General features: G+C 40.3%; 1 protein-coding gene across 2 annotated transcripts in view; it reads left to right on the top strand.

Moving 5' to 3' along the window:
* Positions 1-24,429, top strand: part of COPS2 (COP9 signalosome subunit 2) — a 48,443-nt gene extending 24,014 nt beyond the window's left edge. Inside the window, exons 3-13 of one of the 2 annotated variants that reach the window (XM_024200532.2) lie at positions 235-312; positions 10,085-10,210; positions 11,707-11,796; positions 11,921-11,998; positions 12,938-13,112; positions 13,857-14,035; positions 14,157-14,209; positions 17,191-17,288; positions 19,720-19,802; positions 22,041-22,099; positions 23,034-24,429. In XM_024200532.2, the coding sequence (XP_024056300.1) occupies positions 235-312; positions 10,085-10,210; positions 11,707-11,796; positions 11,921-11,998; positions 12,938-13,112; positions 13,857-14,035; positions 14,157-14,209; positions 17,191-17,288; positions 19,720-19,802; positions 22,041-22,099; positions 23,034-23,178 (1,164 nt within the window). In that variant the 3' untranslated portion in view covers positions 23,179-24,429. Of the gene's footprint in view, positions 1-234; positions 313-10,084; positions 10,211-11,685; positions 11,797-11,920; positions 11,999-12,937; positions 13,113-13,856; positions 14,036-14,156; positions 14,210-17,190; positions 17,289-19,719; positions 19,803-22,040; positions 22,100-23,033 lie in introns of both variants that reach the window. The other variant, XM_024200524.2, reaches the window with a different exon arrangement.
* The last annotated feature ends 253 nt before the right edge of the window (positions 24,430-24,682 follow it).

Below are 24,682 nucleotides of genomic sequence, written 5' to 3'. Positions count from 1 at the left end.
CCTGCCCCATCAGTTAAGGTGTGTGAATTAACAACAGCCTGAGATCCCCGGCAAGTCCCCTAACATAATCAGGGATTATCAGGTAGAAAACAAGCAGGAAAAAACTTTCAGGCCTCTTTTTATACCTTCATTAATTTTTTTAAAAAGACAATGGCTCTTTTTTAAAAAAAAATCCCTTGCATGTCAGCTTTATAAGCATCAGGTTATTGATGAAGAATTCTTTTTCTATTTCAGGTTTTGGAGCTTGAAGGTGAAAAAGGAGAATGGGGATTCAAAGCACTGAAACAGATGATTAAAATAAACTTCAAATTGGTAGGAGTTGCAGCTATCATTTCAGGAAATGCTAAATTGCATTAATATTGAATTGATTCACAGTTTTTAAATTGTTGTTCTCTCCTTATTTTTATCTCCAAAATTACATTTGAAAGAAAGCTAAAACATATAAAATAATTCTCTAATAATGTCCACATAAGCAATCATTATAGTTGCCACAGGGAACTTATATGGTCATGATTAATATTAACCTCATGATTAAGAAGTTTTGAAATCTAGACCCACTTTTCCCTATGCACCCATCCCAAGGTGCTGGAATAGATTGCTTGTGTGTAAATACAGCTATTACGTGTATTGACACCTTTTAAATAACATCGATGAGTTTGTCTTAAATTGACCAAACTCGGATTTTTCTAGAAAGCTGTGTGTGACGGTATCTCAGGTTACAACCTGGAATTGGGATACCACTGTGCTCTCTTAACTCTCCAGGCTGGGCTGTGTCTCACAATGCTTTGCTTGTGACAAGCAGCACACCCTCCAGGTGCTGTTGTCATTCAGTACAACAGCATATGTTATGCTTATACAAAGCACACGGGATCTTTATAGAGGAAGGTAAATACACACAGCATTTATTGAGAATACCACAGTTAGCATATGCTTTTTAGACACACACACACACACACACACACACACACACACACACACACACACACTCCTGCAGTGATGTTTATAGTTACCAGTCCAGAGTCTGGATCAAGCTAGTGGCCAGCCAGATTGGTCGCAGAGGGGAGCGGGGTTCTATCGGTCGCGATCCGATGCTCCTGGAGTGTGGCAAGACGAACCCAAAGTCCTATGGCAAAGCACCCTGTTCTTATAGGTTTTCTTCTCTGTTGAAGCCTATGGATTTTGCTGTGTCACTTTGTGACCGGTTACTTCTTAATTGGTGTAAACATTCCAATACACCTCCGAGAGGGTCATCCTGTCCTTTGTTCCCGATTTAATCAATTGTCTTTAGGGGTGCCAGCCTTTACCTCAGGGTCGTCAATCTGCCCTTCATTATGGATGCGCGTTGATGATTCTTTGATGTTCTTTAAGTTTCTTCACTCCTCCTTCCTTGACTCTGGCTATAACAATGGCCTTCACACCTTATCTTTTCCTGATGCATACATTCCTCATTCACACAAACAGATTGAGAATACAAACAGTAGTATTTTATATTGAGCAAAAGGGCATTGCAAATTAAACCTTGCTAAGTTTTACAATCAATAACCAAGACAATTTACATTGAGACCCAGGCCTTCAATGTTCCTCTAATCTACTTAACATAGACACAATAGAGAATCCTGTCTCTTACTTCCTAATTTGTAATACATATAGGAAACCATAGTAGCTTTATAACTTATTCTAAAACAAAAGGATGACCATAATTAGTCATAAGGATTGTCATTCCTTTCTGCTATTCAAAAAGGGTGGCTGACAAGATGAAATCAAATCATACATTAATTCTCATAGTACTTTATAAAATCCAGCTCCTACACATGTGGAGCCCCACACCCAGGGTATGTCTACACTACGAAATTAGGTCGAATTTATAGAAGCCGGTTTTATAGAAATCAGTTTTATACAGTCGATTGTGTGGGTGTCCTCACATAAAATGCTCTAAGTGCATTAAGTCGGCGGACCGCGTCCACAGTACCGAGGCTAGCATCGACTTCCGGAGCGTTGCACTGTGGGTAGCTATCCCACAGTTCCCGCAGTCTCCGGCGCCCATTGGAATTCTGGGTTGAGATCCCAATGCCTGATGATGCAAAAACAGTGTCGCGGGGGGTTCTGGGTACATGTCGTCAGGCCCCTCCCCCTCCGTCAGAGCAACGGCAGATAATCGATTTGCGCCTTTTTACCTGGGTTACCTGTGCAGACGACATACCACGGCAAGCATGGAGCCCACTCAGCTCAGCTCACCGTCACCATATGTCATCTGGGTGCCGGCAGACGTGGTACTGTATTGCTACACAGCAGCAGCTAATTGCCTTTTGGCAGTAGACGGTGCAGTATGACTGGTAGCCGTCATCGGCTATCTGGGTGCTGGCAGACGTGGGGCTGCATTGCTACACAGCAGCAGCTCCTTGCCTTTTGGCAGTGGATGGTGTATTACGACTGGTATCCGTCATTGTCATATTCCTCAGTGAGTTCAATCAGAGGCACCTGGGCAGACATGTTTTGTCTCCTGGAGACTCAGTCCTGCCAGCAGTCCTATTGAACTGTCTTGACGATGATAGCTAGCAGTCGTAGTACAGTATCTTCTGCCAAGCACCCAGAAGATGCCGATGGTTATCAGTCATGCTGCACTGTCTGCTGCCAGCTTAAGATGTAAAAAATAGATGGACCAGATTTGTTCTGTATTCATTTGCTTCCCCCTCCCGCCGTGAAATCAATGGCCTGCTAAACCCAGGGTTTTGAGTTCAATCTTTGGGGGAGCCATTCTGTGTGACAGTTGTTTGTGTTTCTCCCTGATGCACAGCCACCTTTGTTGATTTTAATTCCCTGTAAGCCATGTCGTCACTCGCCCCTCCCTCCGTCAGACAATAGTTTAGCGCCTTTTTTCAGCCCAGACGCCATAGCACTGGGATCAGGGAGCCTGCTCAGATCACCGCGGCAATTATGAGCACAATGAAAACCACGTGCATTGTCCTGGAGTATATGCAGAGCCAGAACATGCCAAAGCAAAACCAGGCGAGGAGGCGATTGCAGCGTGGTGACGAGAGTGATGAGGAAATTGACATGGACATAGATCTCTCACAAAGTACAGGTCCCAGCAATGTGCAAATCATGGTGTTACTGGGGCAGGTTCATGCTGTGGAATGCCGATTCTGGGCCCGGGAAACAAGCACAGACTGGTGGGACCGCATCGTGTTGCAGGTGTGGGACGATTCCCAGTGGCTGTGAAACTTTTGCATGCGTAAGGGCACTTTCATGGAACTTTGTGACTTGCTTTTCCCTGCCCTGAAGCACCAGAATATCAGGATGAGAGCAGCCCTCACAGTTGAGAAGCGAGTGGCGACAGCCCTGTGGAAGCTTGCAACGCCAGACAGCTACCGGTCAGTCGGGAATCAATTTGGAGTGGGCAAATCTACTGTGGGGACTGCTGTGATCCAAGTAGCCAATGCAATCAAAGACCTGCTGATATCAAGGGTAGTGACTCTGGGAAACATGCAGGTCATAGTGGGTGGCTTTGCTGCAATGGGATTCCCAAACTGTGGTGGGGCGATAGACGGAACCCATATCCCTATCTTGTCACCGGAGCACCAAGCCACCGAGTACATAAACCGCAAGGGGTACTTTTCAATGCTGCTGCAAGCCCTGGTGGATCACAAGGGACGTTTCACCAACAACAACGTGGGATGGCCGGGAAAGGTACATGATGCTAGCGTCTTCAGGAACTCTGGTCTGTTTCAAAAGCTGGAGGAAGGGACTTTCTTCCCGGACCAGAAAATAACCACTGGGGATGTTGAAATGCCTATCGTTATCCTTGGGGACCCAGCCTACCCCTTAATGCCATGGCTCATGAAGCCGTACACAGGCAGCCTGGACAGTAGTCAGGACCTGTTCAACTATAGGCTGAGCAAGTGCCGAATGGTGGTGGAATGTGCATTTGGACGTTTAAAAGCGCGCTGGCGCAGTTTACTGACTCGGATAGACCTCAGCGAAGCCAATATTCCAATTGTTATTGCTGCTTGCTGTGCGCTCCACAATATCTGTGAGAGTAAGGGGGAGACATTTATGGCCGGGTGGGAGGTTGAGGCAAATCGCCTGGCCGCTGATTACGCGCAGCCAGACACCAGGGCGGTTAGAAGAGTACAGGAGGGCGCGGTGCGCATCAGAGAAGCTTTGAAAACCAGTTCTGTGACTGGCCAGGCTACGGTGTGGAACTTCTGTTTGTTTCTCCTTGATGAACCCTCTGTGTGTCGCCCTCGCCCCCCCTCCCCCCGGTTCACTCTACTTCTCTGTAAACTAACCACCCTCCCCCCCCCCCCTTCGAGCACCGCTTGCAGAGGCAATAAAGTCATTGTTACTTCACATTCATGCATTCTTTATTAATTCATCACACAACTAGGGGGATAACTGCCAAGGTAGCCCGGGAGGAGTGGGGGAGGAGGGAAGGAAAAGGACACACTGCACTTTAAAACTTTAACACTTATTGAAGGCCAGCCTTCTGATGCTTGGGCATCATCTGGGGTGGAATGGCTGGGTGGGTGGAGGCCCCCCCCACCGTGTTCTTGGGCGTCTGGGTGAGGAGGCTATGGAACTTGGGGAGGAGGGCTGTTGGTTACACAGGGGCTGTAGCGGCGGTCTCTGCTCCTGCTGCCTTTCCTGCAGCTCAACCATACGCTGGAGCATTTCAGTTTGATGCTCCAGCAGCCGGAGCATTGACTCTTGCCTTCTGTCAGCAAGCTGACGCCACCTATCCTCTTTAGCCCGCCACTGAATTCGGCTTGCAGGCAGCCATGGTAAGCCACAGTCTTTTGGCTTTTTTAACCTTCATAACATGTGGGAATGGTTTCAAACGGCAGTGCCCTCATTTCCCATACCAAGGACCCGTTGGGTTGGCCATTTAAAATGGATTTGCAATGTAAAAGGAGGGGCTGCGGTTTCCGGGTTAACATGCAGCACAAACCCAACAACCCCACCCCACACACACCCAATTCTCTGGGATGATCACTTCACCCCTCCCCCCCCACCGCGTGGCTAACAGCGGGGAACATTTCTGTTCAGCCGAGCAGGAACGGGCACCTCTGAATGTCCCCTTAATAAAATCACCCCATTTCAACCAGGTGACCGTGAATGATATCACTCTCCTGAGGATAACAAAGAGAGATAAGGAATGGATGTTGTCTGCATGCCAGCAAACACCGGGACCATACGCTGCCATGCTTTGTTATGCAATGATTCCAGACTACTGGCCTGGCGTGGTAAAGTGGCCTGGCGTGGTAAAGTGTCCTACCATGGCGGACGGGATAAGGCAGGACTCCCCAGAAACCTTTTGCAAAGGCTTTGGGAGTACATGAAGGAGAGCTTTCTGGAGATGTCCCTGGAGGATTTCTGCTCCATCCCCATACACGTTAACAGACTTTTCCAGTAGCTGTACTGGCCGCGATTGCCAGGGCAAATTAATCATTAATCATTAAACATGCTTGCTTTTAAACCATGTGTAATATTTACAAAGGTACGCTCACCAGAGGTCCCTTGTGTGCCCTCAGAGTCTGGGAGCACGCCTTGGGTGAGTTCGCGGGTTACTGGTTCCAGGTCCAGGGTGATAAACATATCCTGGCTGTTGGGGAAACCAGTTTCTCCGCTTCCTTGCTGTGAGCTATCTTCATTGTCTTCATCATCATCATCATCTTCCACGTACCCCGAACCCGCTTCCCTGTTGCGTGATTCTCCATTGATGGCGTCAAAGCACACGGTTGGGGTAGTGGTGGCTGCACCCCCTAGAATGGCATGCAGCTCCGCATAGAAGCGGCATGTTTGCGACTCTGCCCCAGACCTTCCGTTTGCCTCTCTGGCTTTGTGGTAGGCTTGCCTTAGCTCCTTAATTTTCACGCAGCACTGCTGTGCGTCCCTGTTATGGCCTCTGTCCTTCATGGCCTCTGAGACTTTTTCTAATATTTTGCCATTTCGTTTACTGCTACGGAGTTCAGCTAGCACTGATTCATTTCCCCATATGGCGAGCAGATCCCGTACCTCCCGTTCGGTCCATGCTGGAGCTCTTTTGCAATCCTGGGACTCTATCATGGTTACCTGTGCTGATGAGCTCTGCATGGTCACCTGTGCTCTCCACGCTGGGCAAACAGGAAATGAAATTCAAAAGTTCCCAGGGCTTTTCCTGTCTACCTGGTCAGTGCATCTGAGTTGAGAGCGCCGACCAGAGCAGTCACAATGAAGCACGGTGGGATAGCTCCTGGAGGCCAATAACGTCGAATTCTGTCCACACTACCCCAAATCCGACCCGCAAAGGCTAATTTTATCGCTAATCCCCTCGTCGGAGGTGAGTAAAGAAACCGGTTTAAAGGGCCCTTTAAGTCGAAAAAAAGGGCTTCATCGTGTGGACGTGTCCAGGGTTAATTCGATTTAACGCTGCTAAAGTCGACCTAAACTCGTAGTGTAGACCAGGCCCCAGCTAGACTGCATGAATGCTCCCAGAGCCACTCACGAGTCACATAGAGAAAGGCACCAGCAAATCTCCTGAGCCTTGCACCCCAGGAATATACCGCCTTGCCCAGGTCAGAAGCCTGAATTGTGTAAGTTTATTATCCAGTCCACCCCTCCCTCAGTGCAGAGAGGACACTCTAGCTTTGTAAATTGAGCTGAGATTTCCCAAGCACTTCAGCCCAAACACACTGTTTAGGTAAAATATAAAACAGATTTATTAACTACAGAGAGAGAGAGAGATTTTAAGTGATTATCAGTGGTAGGCACAAAAGGTCAGAGATAGTTACCAAAGAAAATAAAAGGTAAGCACACAGTCTAAATCTCAATCCTTATTAGACTAAGCAGTATTTGGATCAAGCAGTTTTTCTCACCCCTCTGGATGTTGCAGGTATGTTACAGTTCTTAATACACTGGCTTTCCCTTTAAGCAGGGACCAGTCTCCTCTGTTCAAGTCTTTGACTTCCCAGCATTCTTGTTGCTTCCAGCATAGGTGGGGGAGGAGAAAGGTAAAAGCATGATGCCACTGTCCCCTATTTTATCTCCTCAGTCCATGTGCCTAAAATACACTAACACAGACATGTCCTGGTGGGTTTTGCTGAGTGACAGAGTTGAGCAATCCCCCATTGTGTGATGCTTGTGCAGCCCTCTTGCAGCATTGTAAATGCCTTATCCCTGCTGATTAATGGTCATTTAACACCCTCCTGTTAGTGGATCTCCTCCTTTTTTGTCACTGGAAAACTAGCAGTGGGCAACTCGCAACTAGGACTGTAGATAAATTGCAGTTAACTCATTTAACTCTCGCTATTAACTAAAAAAAAATTAATCACGGTTAATGGCAGTTTTAATCGCACTGTTAAACAATAGAATACCAATTGAAATTTATTAAATATTTTTGGATGTTTTCTACATTCATTTCAGTTACAACACCTTATATTATTTTTGATTACAAATATTTGTACTGTAAAAATGACAAAGTATTTTTCAATTCACCTCATACAAGTACTGTAGTGCAATTTCTTTATCATGAAAGTGCAACTTACAAATGTAGATTTTTGTTTGTTTGTTACATAACTGCGTTCAAAAACAAAACAATGTAAAACTTTAGAGCCTACAAGTCAACTCAGTCCTACTTCTTGTTCAGCCAATCGCTAAGACAAACAAGTTTGTTTACATTTACAGGAGATAATGCTGCCTGCTTCTTATTTACAATGTCACCTGAAAGTGAGAACAGGCATTCGTTCGCATGACACTTTTGTAGTACATTGTACATTTGTAAGTCCATCTTTCATCATAGAGATTGCACAACAGTACTTGTATTAGGGGAATTGAAAAATACTATTTTGTTTGTAATTTTTACAGTGCAAATATTTGTAATAAAAAATAAATATAAAGTGAGCACTGTAGACTTTGTATTCGGTGTTGTAATTGAAATCAATGTACCGTATATACTCGTTCATTAGCCCATTAGTTTATAAGCTGACTGCCCCCCAAAATGGATAGGGTCATACAGTTTTTGCTATTTTTACCTTTCATAAGCCGACCCTGTATTTCAGGGGTTGGAAAACTTTGGCTCCCGGCCCATCAGGGTAAGCCACTGGTGGGTTGGGATGTTTTGTTTACTTGGAGCATCTGCAGACATGGAGCCCCTCAGCTTCCTGTGGCCACGGTTCGCCGTTCCCAGCCAATGGACGAGTATGTACGGTATTTGAAAATGCAGAAAACATCCACAAATATTTAAATAAATTGTATTCTATTATTGTTTAACAGTACGATTAATCGTGATTAATTTTTTTAATCGCTTGACAGCCCTACTCACAACATATTTCAATAATAGCACACTAACAATATACATATTTTGGCAGAACAATTGGTTTTAGCTTACCATGACCTTTCATATGATATCTTACATGGCATGCTTTGTATGAAATATAATTATACGAGAGGGGTGGATATGGGGTTTCCAGGGTGATGCTTTGAGATACAGAGTGCCACCTTGTAGTTTTGAAAATTTGTTTAAAAAATAAAATGGGCTGATTACATTTTACATATCAAGCTCAGCAAACAGAATTTTTAGAGTGTCTTATAAAGTTCAGTTTTCTATATGAATTACAGGTAGCTAACGTGAGACATCTGTGACGAGATCCCCCTGGGGTGCAGCCTGGGACTGTGGGACCACTGTGCCCCCTTAACTCTTTCCAGCCTGGGCTGTCTCTCATAATGCCTTGCTAGTGACCATTAGCAAGCCCCTCCAGGTGCTGTGATCACTCAGCACAACAGTATGTGGAGCCTCACACACCCAGCTAGATTGCATGAATGCTCCCAGAGCCACTCATGAAGCACACAGAGAACGGCACCAGAGCCAAATCCCCTCCCAGCACTGTACCTCAGGAATATACCGTTTTGCATTACTCAAGATGGGCAGTGCAGATTTATTAATTGGTTCACCACTTGAGCAATGGAAAGTGGTTGTACACCAGCCTTTGCAACACCTGAGATTTGCCACACACTTCATACAAACTCACCGGTAAAGTTAAACAAGTTTATTGACTATAAAAGGTAGATATTAAGTGATAGGCGAAAAGTCAGAGTTAGTTACCAAAAGAAATAAAATATAATCATGCAGTCTAAACTCTCAATTCTATTAGACAGGGCATCAACTAGATTAAGCAGTTTTTCTCACCACACTGGATATTGCAGCCCTTAGTATACAGATTTCACTCTTGAAATCTGGGCCAATCTCCTCTGTTGGAGTCTTGTCTTCTCAGTGTCTTAGTTGCTTGCAGCGTAGGTGGGGGCAGGAGAAGGGCCCAGTATGTGTCCAATCTCTGTTTTATAGCTCAGTCCATGTGCTTGGAAAACACAAGTCCAGGCATGTCTGGGGGCATTGCTGAGTCTCCAAGCAAGGTTGAGCAATTCCCCTGGTGTGGCCTCATGCAGGTGAGTCATTGCATTGTAGCTCCTTTGCTGGACAATGGTTGTTGATGGATTGATTGATACCCCACCGGGTATTGGCTACTTTCCTTGCTGTTGCCTCTGGGGAGCTAATGTCTGGCTGATTCCCCAACTTACAGCAAGTTTTAGTGACCACCATACAACACAATTGTCATAAATTTATATGCATTAATGATATACATATATGGATAGAGAAATTACTTTCAGCAGGTCATAACCTTTCCCCGATACCTTACAAGGCATGCTTTATATGTAAGGTCACGATTATATAAAATGAGGAATATGGGGGTTCCAGGATGCTCCCCCAAGGTATAGAATGTCACAACATCGTTCACTATAATGTGTTGGTAGGAAATATGTTTTCACACGAAATAAAGTGGCCATGCTAATTCTCAAATAGACTTCTCTATTTAATTTTCTGTTCTATGAAGATCCATTTAACTCACTTTTGACTCTGCCACTTATGAGTAATGTGGTCATCCTAAATAGGTGACAGAAAACTTAGAGCAATCACAGACGTGCATCACTGCGTAGTCTCTCTACTGTAATGTCTTTGGGTTTTCTGTGCATATTTACAGATGTTCGTATCTAATGGCAATGTTCAGTATACAATTTTTCATGATTATGAATTATATATGTTTTTCCTCAGACTAACTTTCCTGAAATGATGAACAGATATAAACAGCTATTGACCTACATACGGAGTGCAGTTACAAGGAATTACTCTGAAAAATCCATCAATTCTATTCTTGATTATATCTCCACTTCCAAACAGGTTAGATTACCATTCCTGTAATGTTGGTGGTCCTCGTCCACCTATCCATTTTTTGCATGGACTTTTTGCCTTTTGAAAAGCTGATTCTTGGTATAATTGGAGAAAAATTATAATATTACATTTGTTACAGTATGCTAAATATTGTTCCCCACAATTTATTGATCGTGTGTTAAAAATAACTTGTCTTTAACTTTAACTTTAATGTCATCTACACAAGATTAAAACAGGCTAGAAACTACTTAGTATCTCTTACCTGGGATTTCTATACAGCTAAATGTCACAAATGACTTGTTTTTCAGCGAAGTGGCTACCACCATCAATAGGTTCTCATAAGTAATTTGTAATTAAAATAACTCTGTATAGTCATTAATTTTGCATTCAGATACGGTAAGAAATGTACCTATCTTTCAGACTAGTAAAGTAAGCAGACTAGGTACGTAGTACCAGATCCATGGCCAAGCTCTGCTCTCTTTGTGCTACTGGAGCAGCATAAAGAAAGAAGAAAGCTCCCCTGAGCTCCTAGCTGGGGATACCCAGCATGTGAAGAATTGCCAGCACACAGAGTTAACTTCTATGCCTTCCTCCCCTCCTGCAACACATGGGGAGGGACAGGTGAAGTGACTGAAGTGTGATATACTCTGGCAGTTCCAAGGATGGGTAGCCTTAGGAGCATACCTAGTTGGCAGTTTAGAGTATCTGTTCTAAGTTGTGCCAGGAGCTAGGAATGGATAGAATCAGGGACTCATACCTGCAACCTAAAAGCCACTGGGCCCCTTCCCAACTGCACCCAGCAGATAATCTGGCCATTAAGTGTACAGAAAGTTTCTCTCTCAACTTTCTAGATTATCTAATTTTTAAGAAAATGCTATTAAGCGCTCTGCAATTTTGGGTGTTAGTTTGTTTCCATACAGGAACATCTTCTGGTCTGCTCTGAGCAGAAAAGACAGACATTTTTTCTTCTTATTTCATGCAGTATTTGGATAGGAGGGAGAAAATATCTTTTATTGACCCCTTCCCCTCCTATCCTTTTACCCTTGTTGGTCTCTCTTTTTTCAGTTTCCAGTAACAGTAATGCTAGCTTTCTGTCAGTATTTTTCTTAGATACTTACATTACAATGATTTTATTATCTGCTTAAGATGGATAAGTAGCTTTGGTTCTTCACTAATATGATAAATTGCAGATTTTAAAACCTTGTGCAACTTATTTTGAATTAAAAGCTTACATCCGGGTGCTTCTAAATGCTTTTGTCAGTTCCAAACTTCAGTGAAATCTTCTATTTTATGATAATACTGTTGATTATTTATTATGCTTAAATTTTGTCATTTTAGTTGCAATTTCTGCTATTTATTTATAAGTAATCGTTCAATAAGATGCAGATTTCTGTATCTTATTTGTGTTGAAGTTCAAACATGCACTTTTAGTTTGTTCAAACTGACTATATTAACAGGTACAAATTTGCTGTTTACAATTATAGAATTCTGATTTTTTATGCCAGATGGATTTGCTTCAGGAATTTTATGAAACAACACTTGAAGCTCTGAAAGATGCTAAGAATGATAGATTGTGGTTTAAGACAAACACAAAGGTAAAATATATAAATAACATTTAGTTTTATTTTTTGCTTGCTATAACTTCCTTAAATTGCAAGTCTAAATTTTATAAATTCCAAAATCCTAATTGTCCTAATGGCTTTAATTCTTTAATCACAGCTTGGCAAATTATATTTAGAACGAGAAGAATATGGAAAATTACAGAAGATTTTGCGCCAGTTGCATCAGTCATGCCAGGTACAGTAGAGTAGATATTTAAAAAAAAAAAAAACTTTACTACCCCAAAACTACATGTAAAATCATTCACTGTAACTTTGTATTTAGTACTAATTTCACATCCAGTTTTCAGGCCATGAGAATGGCATATCATTATACTTTGTAAATAGAAATTAAATCTAATGCTTGTTTTAATTCCTTATCTGTTTTGTAACTTGAAATAAAAATGATAGAATAGTTAATTTCTGGTAAAAAGATGAATTTTCATAACCATCAGACAGTAACTGCATTATCATTACATTTCACTTGGGTGCGGGAATGAGAAGCATTTGTGAATTATTATTCCCTCTAATGTATTATTAAAATTAATACAAACTATTTGGGGGGGAAAAAACTGTATTTAAACCAACAGAGAAGCAAAAATTCTAAATGAAGCTTAACCGTAGGAGAAAACTATGGCCTTTACTTCATTGTGGAAAAAATATATTAAGCCACATGCATTGGCCAAATCAGCCTCCAGCTTTGCCTATCCTCTCCATCTTTATGCTGAACAAAGATGATGTACACCTGGGAATCTGGCCCATTATTAGCAATAGTATGGTCATGAATACATCACTGCTCTATTGCAGTGGTTACGTGGCTTTAACTTTTGTATACTGAAAGAAATTCTTAAGATATGAAATGTACAGAAGGTCAACTCTTGAAGTCCTTACTCAAGCAAAATTCATAGTAAAGTCAGTATTTTTACCCAAGTGAAAAACTTCAGAACTTGGTCCATGCTGGCTTCCTTGAACATAATGTTTTAATTTCACTGGTTGTATTAAAAATATGGTATTTGGAAACTTCCTTATTTTTGGCAGGAGATTTCTGAAAATATTTAGTAACACACTTTTATATTAGTAGAATGGTGACCTCAGCATTATTTCAAGATTCACAGTATTCATTATTACTCTTTCCTAGACTGATGATGGAGAAGATGATTTAAAAAAGGGCACCCAGCTATTGGAAATCTATGCATTGGAAATTCAAATGTATACAGCACAGAAAAATAACAAAAAACTTAAAGCACTATATGAACAGTCATTGCACATCAAGTCTGCCATTCCTCATCCACTGATCATGGGGGTCATCAGAGGCAAGTTGTTTTTATTTTACTACTTTAAAATTCCTTTGTTCAGACCAGTGTCACTTAAATTAAAAAATATCTTACTTTTTTATGTTGTTTCAACTGAAAATACGTTACAGAAAACGTTCCAAATATCTGATCTCATTGAATTGCATTGGCAACTAAAAAAGCATTAGGATTCACTGGAAGTACATATTTAATGGCCAGTAATGGTTGAATGAATTGTAGTGAGGGCATGTACCATGTCTGAAAGCACCTTTCACCAGGATATGGCTATCACTTGTCTCCTCTGCTGACAGGAAACCTGCCAATTAGAGCAGTAAAAGGAAAATAATATTTCTCATTTGACTTTCTAAATAGTTTTTCTAAAAATATGTTGGATAGTTCCCATAAATAGATAATGTTGCTATGTATTCTCTTTGAAGTTTGTCATTGGAATAAATTCCAACTGAGTAAATGTATTAATTGCAACTTTTTAACAAAAAGGTTGCAAAGGTATACTTTTCTTTATAGTCACTGAGTGATCTTAGGAGTGGTTATTTTTAATAATATTTGAATTGGAAAACCAAAAAAGAAGTTGCTGCCTTACATTGATGTGCTAATGCTTTTTCTCAGCAATTTTAATGAATTAAAAAAAAAACTGAAAATATATTCAGGAATCAGTTTAGACATAGCATGGTACATTTAGTAGAATCGTTCTGATAAATGGCTGCAAGCACACAGCTTCTCCTTTCATCATTGTTTTCTTTTCAGAATGTGGAGGCAAAATGCACTTAAGGGAAGGAGAATTTGAAAAGGCACACACTGACTTTTTTGAAGCATTCAAGAATTATGATGAATCAGGGAGTCCTAGAAGAACCACTTGCTTAAAATATTTGGTCCTAGCAAACATGCTGATGAAGTCCGGAATAAATCCATTTGACTCTCAGGAGGTATACTTATAAATGTGCACAAGTTGGCTTAGCTACTGCTTTTCCCGTTTAATAGGGAAATTGGCATAAATAGCTTTTTTTGCTACCTAAATGTACTTATTATGGTTTCTGTTCTGTGTAGGCTAAACCATACAAAAATGATCCAGAGATTCTAGCAATGACAAATTTAGTAAGGTAAGATATTTTATTTTTCCTGAAGGGCAAAGTTACTAACCATGAAACAGATATTTTTGTTTTGTTTTGTTGAAAATAATACAAACAGACTTTTTCATAGGTATCAAACCAGCATTTCGGTTTTGGATTTTCAATGTTTCTGTTGTTCAGAAGCTTTCTGTTTAGTGTGATCTATATCAGTAATACTCAGACTGAGGCTCACGAGCTGCAAGTGACTCTTTAATGTGTCTCCCGCAGCGCTTTGCAGCACATGATATTAAAACACTGTGTGATTTAATCAGGATGCTTTCACTATGTTATTAACCAATTATTGTTGATAAAAATAATAATACTTGGTCAGTTATTTTGGTGTGAGAGTTTGTGTGTGTGTATGTATATGTATAATATATAAAACTAAATATTTCCCCTGATGTGCTGTTTAAATATGAATATATAGTACTAATAGTAAATGAAACAATGAATTCATACTACTGTGGCTCTGTTGGGTAATGCTGATTGCTAACTTGGCTCCTGAACCACTGAGGTCTGAGTATCACTGATCTATATAAAATTCTTTACAGTACCAGTTCAAAAAGACCACACTAAGAACATATACTTTTTTGTTTTACATCTAAAACAGTATATCAGGCTGAATTCCTATCTGGTGTCATTAATGTTATTGTTTTTCCGTAAAGGCAAGTGTCTTCCAAATATCCTAATTCTGAATCATGAGATTTTATTTACAAGACTGGGGAACTGACTAAAAAGATGTTCTTTGAGGTTTGGACATCCGAGAGATCACATTTGTTTGCTGATTTTATGGCTAAATTGTCTCCAACTATCAGCTTATTTACTGTGATTATCTAGTGAAAATTTGACTGAACGTTGTATTCAGAAGCAAGAATTATCTTTATAATTGTTATGATTATATTTAATTGTATTTATTGCATATAAAGGCTGCAAATTTTATTCTTTTCTTTCCATGAGCTGATCCTTCTCTCTTATAGTTCATCATAATATTAAAAAGAACATTCACATGGGTTTTTTTTCTTTAGGAAATAACATGAGTGCTCTTTTTTTTTTTTTGGTGGAAGTTCAGTATACTGCATGATAATAGAAGCCAAGAGATTACTAGTCCTGGAATAGAGGGTATTTAAAAATGTTTACAACTGCATTTGTCAGTGAGTTTCAAGGCATTTAGAGTTTCCAGGATGGCCAATGCTGACTATGCAAATTCAAATTTGGTCATTTAGAGTCTGATTTTTTCAGAGTTGCTGACCACCTGCAAATCCAGTGGCAGCTGGGAATGCCCGGGACTTCTGAAAATCAGGCCCATTAAGCTTTCCTTGAAGGTTCATATGGTATGTTATATTAGTGGGATAATTTGGAGGCATTGAGATGCAGTATTTTCGCACATCAAGGCATGTGTGCCAAAGGAGTTTTATGGCAGGGTTTTTGGAATAGAGCTTTCAAGTCTCAAATCCTGCGGGCATGTGTCCCCCTAAGCATATGAAGATCCAAAGTGCTACATGGCTTTTTACAGAGAATGTGGTCAGCAGTGTTTAGGCCCTAGGGTATCAAGACCATCAACGTATGTAGATTATATTGCGACAGTTCTTTCATGCTTCACCAATCAGGTCCTGTCCACTATAAGCAGCTTCTCTCTTGATAAATAAGAAGCAATCTGTGTTCAGTTCTCTTTTGCAGTCAAAAGATGGGGAATTCCTCTGTCCAAATATTGAAATATATAGTTAACACTGTGGGCCAAACATTGTTCAGCTACAACTACTGTTTGCTATCAGCTGCTCAAAAACAACAACACTCTTTCTGAAGTCAAAGAGGCATATGCATTATTGACCTAATGATAAATAAAGGATTTGGCAATCTGTGGAGGGATTTCTTCAGAGAATTTCAATTCCATATACGTCCTTTCTACTTTAGCTTCATGCTTTCATGTAAATTTGAGACAGAAGGAACTCCCATGGGCTTTAGCAAGCCTGCTTTCAGTCATACTACCTAATTTATATTCTTTATCTTTACATCTGAGTATATTTTTCTCTCAAAAATATGAAAGCAAGTAAAAAATATAGCACAAATTACAAAGCTGCAGCAGATAACATCAATTTTGTTAAAGTTACAATGCTATTCTTAATTTCTACTATAATTAGAAACTAAATTTGCATTTAGATTTTCTGGGGAACTTACACATTTTGTACATTGTAAAACAACTTTGTGGGGTGCCCTTTGAAATTTTATATGTAATTTAAATGCCATTTAATTATGAGATGTTTATATCAGGTTTATCAACTACTACAAACATTTGCTTCTGCATTGTTTATTGTCTCCTCAGAGTTGATCCACAGTGAAGTCTAATGCTGAGGTTATAGCATCATAATTATTTTGTCATAGAGTTTGATGTGTATAAGCACAAAGATTACTTTGCTGTAGGTTCGGTCAGAAAGAATATCCACACTATGAAGGAGAAAATCATTACTAAAACACACACATTCACAAACACAATTAACAGCAATTGAATGCATATACTGGACAATACATTGCTGATGCCTCTTGGCACTTAAACACATGAGGTTCCAATAAGGTGCATCAGGACACATCCATATTAACATAACAAAACAATTGAGTAACTTTGAGTGACTATATTTTTAGTGTTTTTAATAGGATAACTTTTTAAAATACAAATAGTTCAAGACCAATTTATAGTTGCAAAAGGGCAGAACATTCATATTAAACTTCTGTGAACACTAACAAAATATGCAGTAGAAGAAATGAAGGAGCTACAGTGTTATCTTAAGATGCATGTTTTCAACACCCTTTTATCTTAAGCATCCTCAATTTCTAACTATCAGAAAGATTGTGACTGTAATTCTTTGCTACCAATATTTAATATACTTTTTAGTATGTGGAAACTGGAAATCTTATCCTGATCTGAGACTTTTTTTTTACTTGACAAAACTGTAATTCACTCTCCTCTCTCGTTGAAGTGCCTATCAGAATAATGACATCACTGAATTTGAGAAGATTCTGAAAACAAATCACAGCAACATCATGGACGATCCCTTCATAAGGGAGCACATTGAAGGTATGGTCACAGGAAGTTGTTGTCACAGTTCAGGGCAACTGCACCTGTGTTTCCCCTGATTGGGCACCAGCTTCAGGCTTTCAGCTTCCTAGTTTTTGCCTTTCTGGATGGAGACCCCCGTGTCTCTCTCCCTGCAGACCAGGGTATTTCCAGGCTGCACAGTTCCCTGCCTTCACTATGTTCTTCCCAGCACGGGCAAGTTGCCCAAAGGCACGTGCTTGCTTTCTCTTCAGACATGGTTAACAGGTGTAATTGCTACAGTACCACACAGTTCATTGTGTGCACGCCTATTTTTTTATTACCATAAAAAGCAATACAGAGAAAGCATATTATAAAGAACCTACACCCATGCTAATAAGCTTACCAGATGTTACTCTAACATTGATTCTGACAGGAATCATCCTTCATCCCCTTCTCCCCCCACCTAAGGGGATTCAGCTTGTGGTTACAATTCATTATAGCTTAAACTCTGAACTAGCACACTCATAAGATGTTTAGTCCACCGTTTATACAGTTCAGGGGTCTTTGACCTGGAGTTTCTAGAAGCATGTTGACCGTGGGCTTTCCTACCTTGAGGCTACCTTGAAAAAGGAGGATTCAAAGTGAGTCATTTGCATCCACTTCACAGGTATTGGTCCAAAAAGTCCTTTGAAGTTCCTAATGCCATCCAGAGGTTGCATTAGTCAGTCTCCTATAGAAGATAGATACACTCAGTTCCACAGGAACACAAACAATTGCATCTTTAATACAGTGGACCCCAAAGATGTTAAACTTAATTCAAAGTTTAGCTTCATTCAGTGAACATCATTCGGGATACTGTCAGTCTGTCCTAGTTGTAATTCTGTTTTTTCCCTTACTTGTTAAGATATATTTCTTCTGCATTGGGAGAATAATAAAAAATAAATGTTCCTTATAAGATGTTATTGCTGTTAACAATACAGTTAGTGTTTAAAAACTCTATCCTTGGAAGTCAGGGTTAATGAGATGCTTTGCTATATAACTGTGAAAATTACCAAAACAATAGTTGCTTTTGGTAAAAGGAGCACACTTGCAACCAGATTTATGAATAAAAACAGCAGCAAACCTAGAGCCTCATCTATTTGAAGTAATGGAAAAATTACAGCTGACTTCAGTCAGCTTTGGATGCGGCTCCTATTGAGGAAAAGCATGTGTGGTTAACAGCTCATGAGGGCAATCTGAATATGACTAAAACTGTTATTCGTAAAAGATATATAATTGCATGGAAGTTATTGGGTCAGATCCTATGATGCAGCCAAACTATGCAGAATGTGATGGTATCTTAAAATTCAATCTTTGTGCTCCCTAGTGGTGCTCTGTACAAGTCATCCACCCTGTGTTGTATTTTGAGGGCATAGTATAGGGACCCATCAGCCACCCCCCCTTTTTTTCTCAAGCCATACTCCATTTTCATTGCTACACCAGAAGCAGGGAGAGTATGTGGGGTTCAAACCTCTATCAGCTCTTTATCACTGAAGGATCATCCTTAGGCAGAGGTGATCCTTCCTGGACCAATTAATACGGCTTTTTAGCCAAATGTGATTAATAGTGCAGTGAAATGTGACTACACTGCATTGGAGGATCTGGCCCATTATGACATTAATTGTCACTAATTAAAATAAAAAGTATTGTAGTATATTCCTATATAGTGTTAAGTTTGGGTTTTCATGTGAGAGATTTGATAAGCATACAAACAGCAGTAAAACAGTCAGCTGGCCGAGTGAAGGAAAACCGAACAGGCTTAAAAAATATTAGTGAATAGCAAACTTCTTTTGTGAACTTTCATACATTTTTATTAACAGTTCATGCATGCATATTTTTAATTTATTAAACTTGCAGTTTATCTAATAAGTGAAAAACATTCTTAGCTGTTGCACAGACTCTTTACATTGCAACTCTGCCTCAACTCCTTGTCTTGTTAGGCTATTAAACTCTGATTCTGCAAACAGACTTCAGTGGGGTTACTCCTGTGCTTAAAATCAAGCATATGCGTATTTGCAGGGTTAGTGCCTTAAACTTTTCACATTTTGGTGAAAGACAGGTATTTCTGTAGTAAGCTGAGATGGTAAAGATACTGTGCAATATTGTGTACCATTTATCCATTTTCTTAGAATAATTTTAAAATAGTTACAAACTATTTTGAAAAATGTATTTTCAAGCTTAAACAAGTTTCAACATTATCCAGTACTCCTGCTAATACCCAGGCTGAGCTACATATTGTGAAACAACCAGTGAAGAAAGTTGGCTTATTTTTATAATGTGGGAGTACTTTATTACCATATAGGATCATAGCAGTTAAGAGATGGAAAAGACCTACTAGATATAAATATGGAACTATATTGCACACTTGCTCATTTGAATATGTAACCATTGTTCTTACAATAGTTACTTATTTGTTTTTCTTCTCTTACAGAGCTTTTGCGAAACATCAGAACACAAGTGCTTATAAAATTAATTAAGCCTTATACAAGAATACATATTCCTTTTATTTCTAAGGTACTTATCAGAGGAGATTTGTATTTGCTTAAATTAACGACAATTATGAATCAGCATAGCTGTCAAACAAATACAGCACTTCCCTATATGGAACATCTGAAAATATAACATGGCCCCCAAAATGCAGTTAATAGAATGCTGACAGTTTTGCAGTGTGGAACTGTACATTTACATGTAATCTGAATAATTCTTATTAATGCTATGGTAAATGTTTAAGATGTTTAGCTGCCAATTTTGCAGCATAGAGACGCACTTGCTTAGAGGGAAGTGTAAAAAATACTTGAAAGTGCATAATTCCTCTTAGGCAACTATAATAAATATGAACTAGCATGCACAAACTCTGATGAAATTTCAGCTGTTTTAAACTCTTCTTGTCTAGCAGATATCATTAAAAGTCAGTGATGTCAGAGTTGTAAGTCTGACAAGAGGTGGAATAACAAATTCATAAATTAAAAAGCCAGAAGGGACTATTATGATTATCTAGTCTGACCTCCTACATAATAAAATTGAAGGACATTTCCATCAATTGTGAGAGGGAAATGTACCTTTATGACCTTAGTTTATGTTTGATTAAATTGATGGCATGCTAAAATGTATGAGGTACTAAGGAAGAGTTAAGCATAGGTTTTATAATATAAGCACAAAATCTAAGGTTGATAAAATTGTCTTTACACAGATTACTGTAAGTAATTATTTAACATTTTTTTTTTAAAGATGCCATTTGCACTAGGGTGACCAGACAGCAAGTGTGAAAAATCGGGATGGGGGTGGGGGATAATAGGCTTCTATATAAGAAAAAGCCTCAAATATCGGGACTGTCCCTATAAAATCAGGACATCTGGTCACCCTACATTTGCACAGAATTCATCAAATTTGCAGCACAAGATAGGCCAGGAGTTTCGCTACTTCTTACATATTTGGCCTTCTGAAGCACTGCTAGTGAGCACATGCAGAGGTGCTGAGTTTTTCTTTTCCCCGGGGTGCTCCACCACCACTCTACCCTGAGGCCCTGGCCCCATTCCATCCCTCCCCTGAGGCCCTACCCTCTTCCTGCCCCTGCTCTGCCTCCTTTTCCAGGCCCCGCCCCGGCTCTCCACCCTCCCCCAGATCCCTGCCTGCTTGCTGCTCTCTGCCCTCCCCAAGCTCTCCCCCAGCTGCCAGTCAGCTGTTTGGCAACACCTCCAAACAGCTGCACCCACTATTTTTTTTTCTGTGGGTGTTCCAGCCCCAGAGCACCCACGGAGTCAGCGCCTATGAATGCATGCCCCTTCCATTCCAACTGTTAGACCAGGGCTGGCCAAACTGTGGCTCACAAGCTGTATGCGGCTCTTTTACAGTTAAAGTGTGGCTTGCAGACCCCCTCCCCCCCCATCCCGCATTCTCTGCCTATCAGACTGGGGCGGGGAGAGGGCGGAGCTCAGAGCTTCTACCCTGCAGTGGTGTGGTGGGGCTAGGGGCTTCTGCCAAAGACAACTGGTGCCATCTGAAAATGGGGGGATACAATTTAAAGGTTTGTTCCCCCTCAACACTTGAGTCACACCTCCTCAGGCATGCCCGCCCCCCCCCTTACCCTCAGCGGCCCCACACTGCAGCTTCCAGGTGTTTGCCGCTGCCTCTCCCCACAGCCGCAGCTCCCAGCTTGCCGACTCCAGCAGCTGCCACGCAGCGAGGGGGCCCAATGCAGGGACAGCAAACCCTAGCAAAAATCCGGGGGCGGGAGCACATGACTCCCCCCAAGTGTTGCCTCAGCTTCTGCCCAGTGGAGGGTCTCAGGGTTTCAGCCTCGTAGGGCGTGCCTGCCAAGGCTCGGGGCTTCAGCAGGAGTGGCGATGAAGCCCTGAGCCCTGGCAGGTGCGCCCCAGCTCTCGAACTCATGAAGATTGCCATATGAGGCACGCAGGGTGAGTATGTCTGGCCACCATTGTATTAGATCTCCTGTAATCTTCTGATCTGTTCCTTTATGACTGCAATCAATGAAAGAGTTCTCTGCGGGAGCTGCTCGCTGAAATTTAGGGGTGGCATCTTGAGCTCTTCTGAGATGCTGCTGATCTTTTTCTTGTTGACAGTGTATATCTTGGTTGTTCTTTTCCTATTCTCTCTGATTATTATTGACTTGGTGCTATAGTCTAACATTAAGAAACTGAACTCAGTACTTACGTGTGAAAATTAAAATAAAAAAGATTAAATGTTGGTTGCAAAATAGTACGATGGCAACATAACAAGAGTTTTCTGTCTTAGGAATTAAACATAGATGTAGCTGACGTGGAGAGCTTGCTTGTGCAGTGCATATTGGATAAGTATGTACTTTCCTCCTATTTCTGGTTTATTGAATATCTTAAAAGTGTCGTGTAGAAAAAACAGCAAATAGAGTGTGTGTGTGTGTTTCCACTGAAAATGCCATTTGAGTCTACAATTACATAAGATAATGTGTAAGCTAAATCCTTTGGAGCTGTCTGGGTTAGTAACATGAGTCACATTAGAAGATGTGAATTCAGAAGTGTTTTAAGTAGTTTAAATGGTATGATTTTACATTACTTTTGCATTTTATAATGGCATATAATTGAATCACTATGCCAAATTATGTAAGTTATATATTACTAACTGGTGTTTAGATCTATAAATATGTAAAGGCTGAGATTTTCAAAGCCTTTTAATTATAAGGGAATGGTGTCTAAATCTCCTAGCTAATTTGCATATCTCAGCCATAGTTTATAAAACAACTGGAGAATTTTTTTGTATTGATTTATTCTTTAGTTTGCTGAGTTATAAGAAGTTTTACTGTTAAAAAGAGAAGAAATGTTTCACTGTTTTCTGAATTTTTAAAAAAAATCTTTATCTTTAATTCCTATATTTGAGAAACCTTATTGGAGTTAGTGAATTCACTGTAAAACAAAGATCAGGTGTTCTCTAAAGTGCTGTTTATATCAGGTGACCTTAAATTCCTACAAGCACCTCTGAGCCAAATGCACTGCATGCACATTAGTCCTAGTGTCTCTATCTGTTAGTGTTTGGCAGGGGAAGTGGGTCTGCAGTATAACCTCTCATCATAATAATTTCCCACCAGGCAATACATTGTGCAGATGTTAAATTCCTAGGCCAGTCAAGCTCTTAAATAAATCCTAATGTCTGTTTTGCATTAGTTGTGTGTGTGTTTTGAGTGAATCACTGTTTTTTCAGATTTTTAATGTGCATTACAGATGTATCTAATTAGAGTTTTTTTTATCTTTCTAGCACTATTCATGGCCGAATTGATCAAGTCAACCAGCTCCTTGAACTGGATCATCAGAAGAGGGGTGGTGCACGATATACTGCATTAGATAAATGGACCAACCAACTAAATTCTCTCAACCAGGCTGTAGTCAGCAAGCTGGCTTAACAGAAAACAAGCTTTTACAAAACGTACTTAAGGCAACAGTGCAGTGATGTAAACCTTAAAAGAACTGGGAATGGCAAAACTACTGTCGGTTGATGTGCCCTGAAATTATTGGAGTTATGGCAGAAGTGCTTTTTTGATCAGCTGGTTTGTGTTTTGCTGCTGCATTTATCCCAAGAAAAACAGCTTTAATCTCCAGAAGAAAACCAAAATGCCACGGGATTTATGCTGTATTGACATCTCGCCCTAAACATACAACATGATAGTAATTTGTCAAGGGCAACTAATGACCAGAGAGAAGATTTTTTTTGTCATGATTTTAAATACACTGACACGTTACTGTTGGTTAAATTTAAACATGTTTTACCTGCAGAAATTCTCTCACAGAAATAACCTGCAATAACTTGAAATGCATACCCTTTTGAACACTTCCTTTTCTCATGTATAAATTGAAATGTTTGCTGCATTTTTCAAAATGTCAATTCTCCAAAAATGTGTCCGTATATTTCTGTACCTGCAGCGTAGTAAAGGTTTAGAGGAAACCCCGTAATTATAGTGGCATACTGTCACTTAGGTTTCAAGCAGCAAAATAAACAGTGCAGTTCAGAAATTGTACAGTTTGTTTCTTGATGTGTTTTCATTACATTTTGTTTTTTAGAAAAGTAGGTAAGTGAGTATTCCTCACCTCAGATACTGAGAACATTTGGAGATTAAATCTTAACCTTGGTGCATGCTTTTGGTTTATTTCTTACCATATTTATGTACAGATATTATAGAGATTTAAGAACTGATATCTAGCAGTCTTGCTGATTTCAAGGCTTTATTTTGAGAGGTACAGTTATCTTGCAATTCCAGTGGTAGTCAATGGTGGTAGGGGGTCTGCACTTCTGAGTATCAGGTCCTCATTTTGATCTCGGTATTTCAAATAAATGTTTGGTAGGAAATGGCTTGGGGGGAATTCAGACCACCATAGCTGACTTTAAGTTTGTGCCTTGTTAAACTAGATTTATGTTCTGACTTGGTTCTGAATTTAACTGTAATACATTATGTAAGTAGAATACCAACATTTGGGAGTGATACTGAGATTTCTGCAGTATGGGTATAGAATAGGGCTTAGTGCAGTGATAGGAGAGATGGAGTCTGTGCAGTCCCTTCACAGCCACTATTCAAGCCCTGACAGAGCATAGCAAACTTCTCCCCTCCAGGAGTTCTGGGCCACTGGATCTATTTAACTATGGATCTGTAGTGTCCTCCAATGAGTCCACTGCAACGGCTCTCTCTGTGGCAGCCTGTTTAATGCCAGTACAGAACCCCTCCAGCAGCCCACAGGGAAGGGATGTGGAAACCTTCCTGTGTGGCCACTTTGTCCACACTTCCACTCACTCCATTCAAGACAGATGCATGGTTTAAATTATACAAAGGGGCAATGCCAGGTACGCTTCTCACAGGATGAATATATTCTTAAAGCAATAAAAACCTGAAGACATTTAAGAATAAAAGTGAAACA

This window comes from Terrapene carolina, unplaced genomic scaffold, assembly GCF_002925995.2.
Source record: "Terrapene carolina triunguis isolate 2854851 unplaced genomic scaffold, T_m_triunguis-2.0 Scaffold67, whole genome shotgun sequence".
In the NCBI taxonomy this organism is placed as follows: Eukaryota; Metazoa; Chordata; order Testudines; family Emydidae; genus Terrapene; species Terrapene triunguis.
This window is presented reverse-complemented; position numbering and strand designations above follow the sequence as displayed.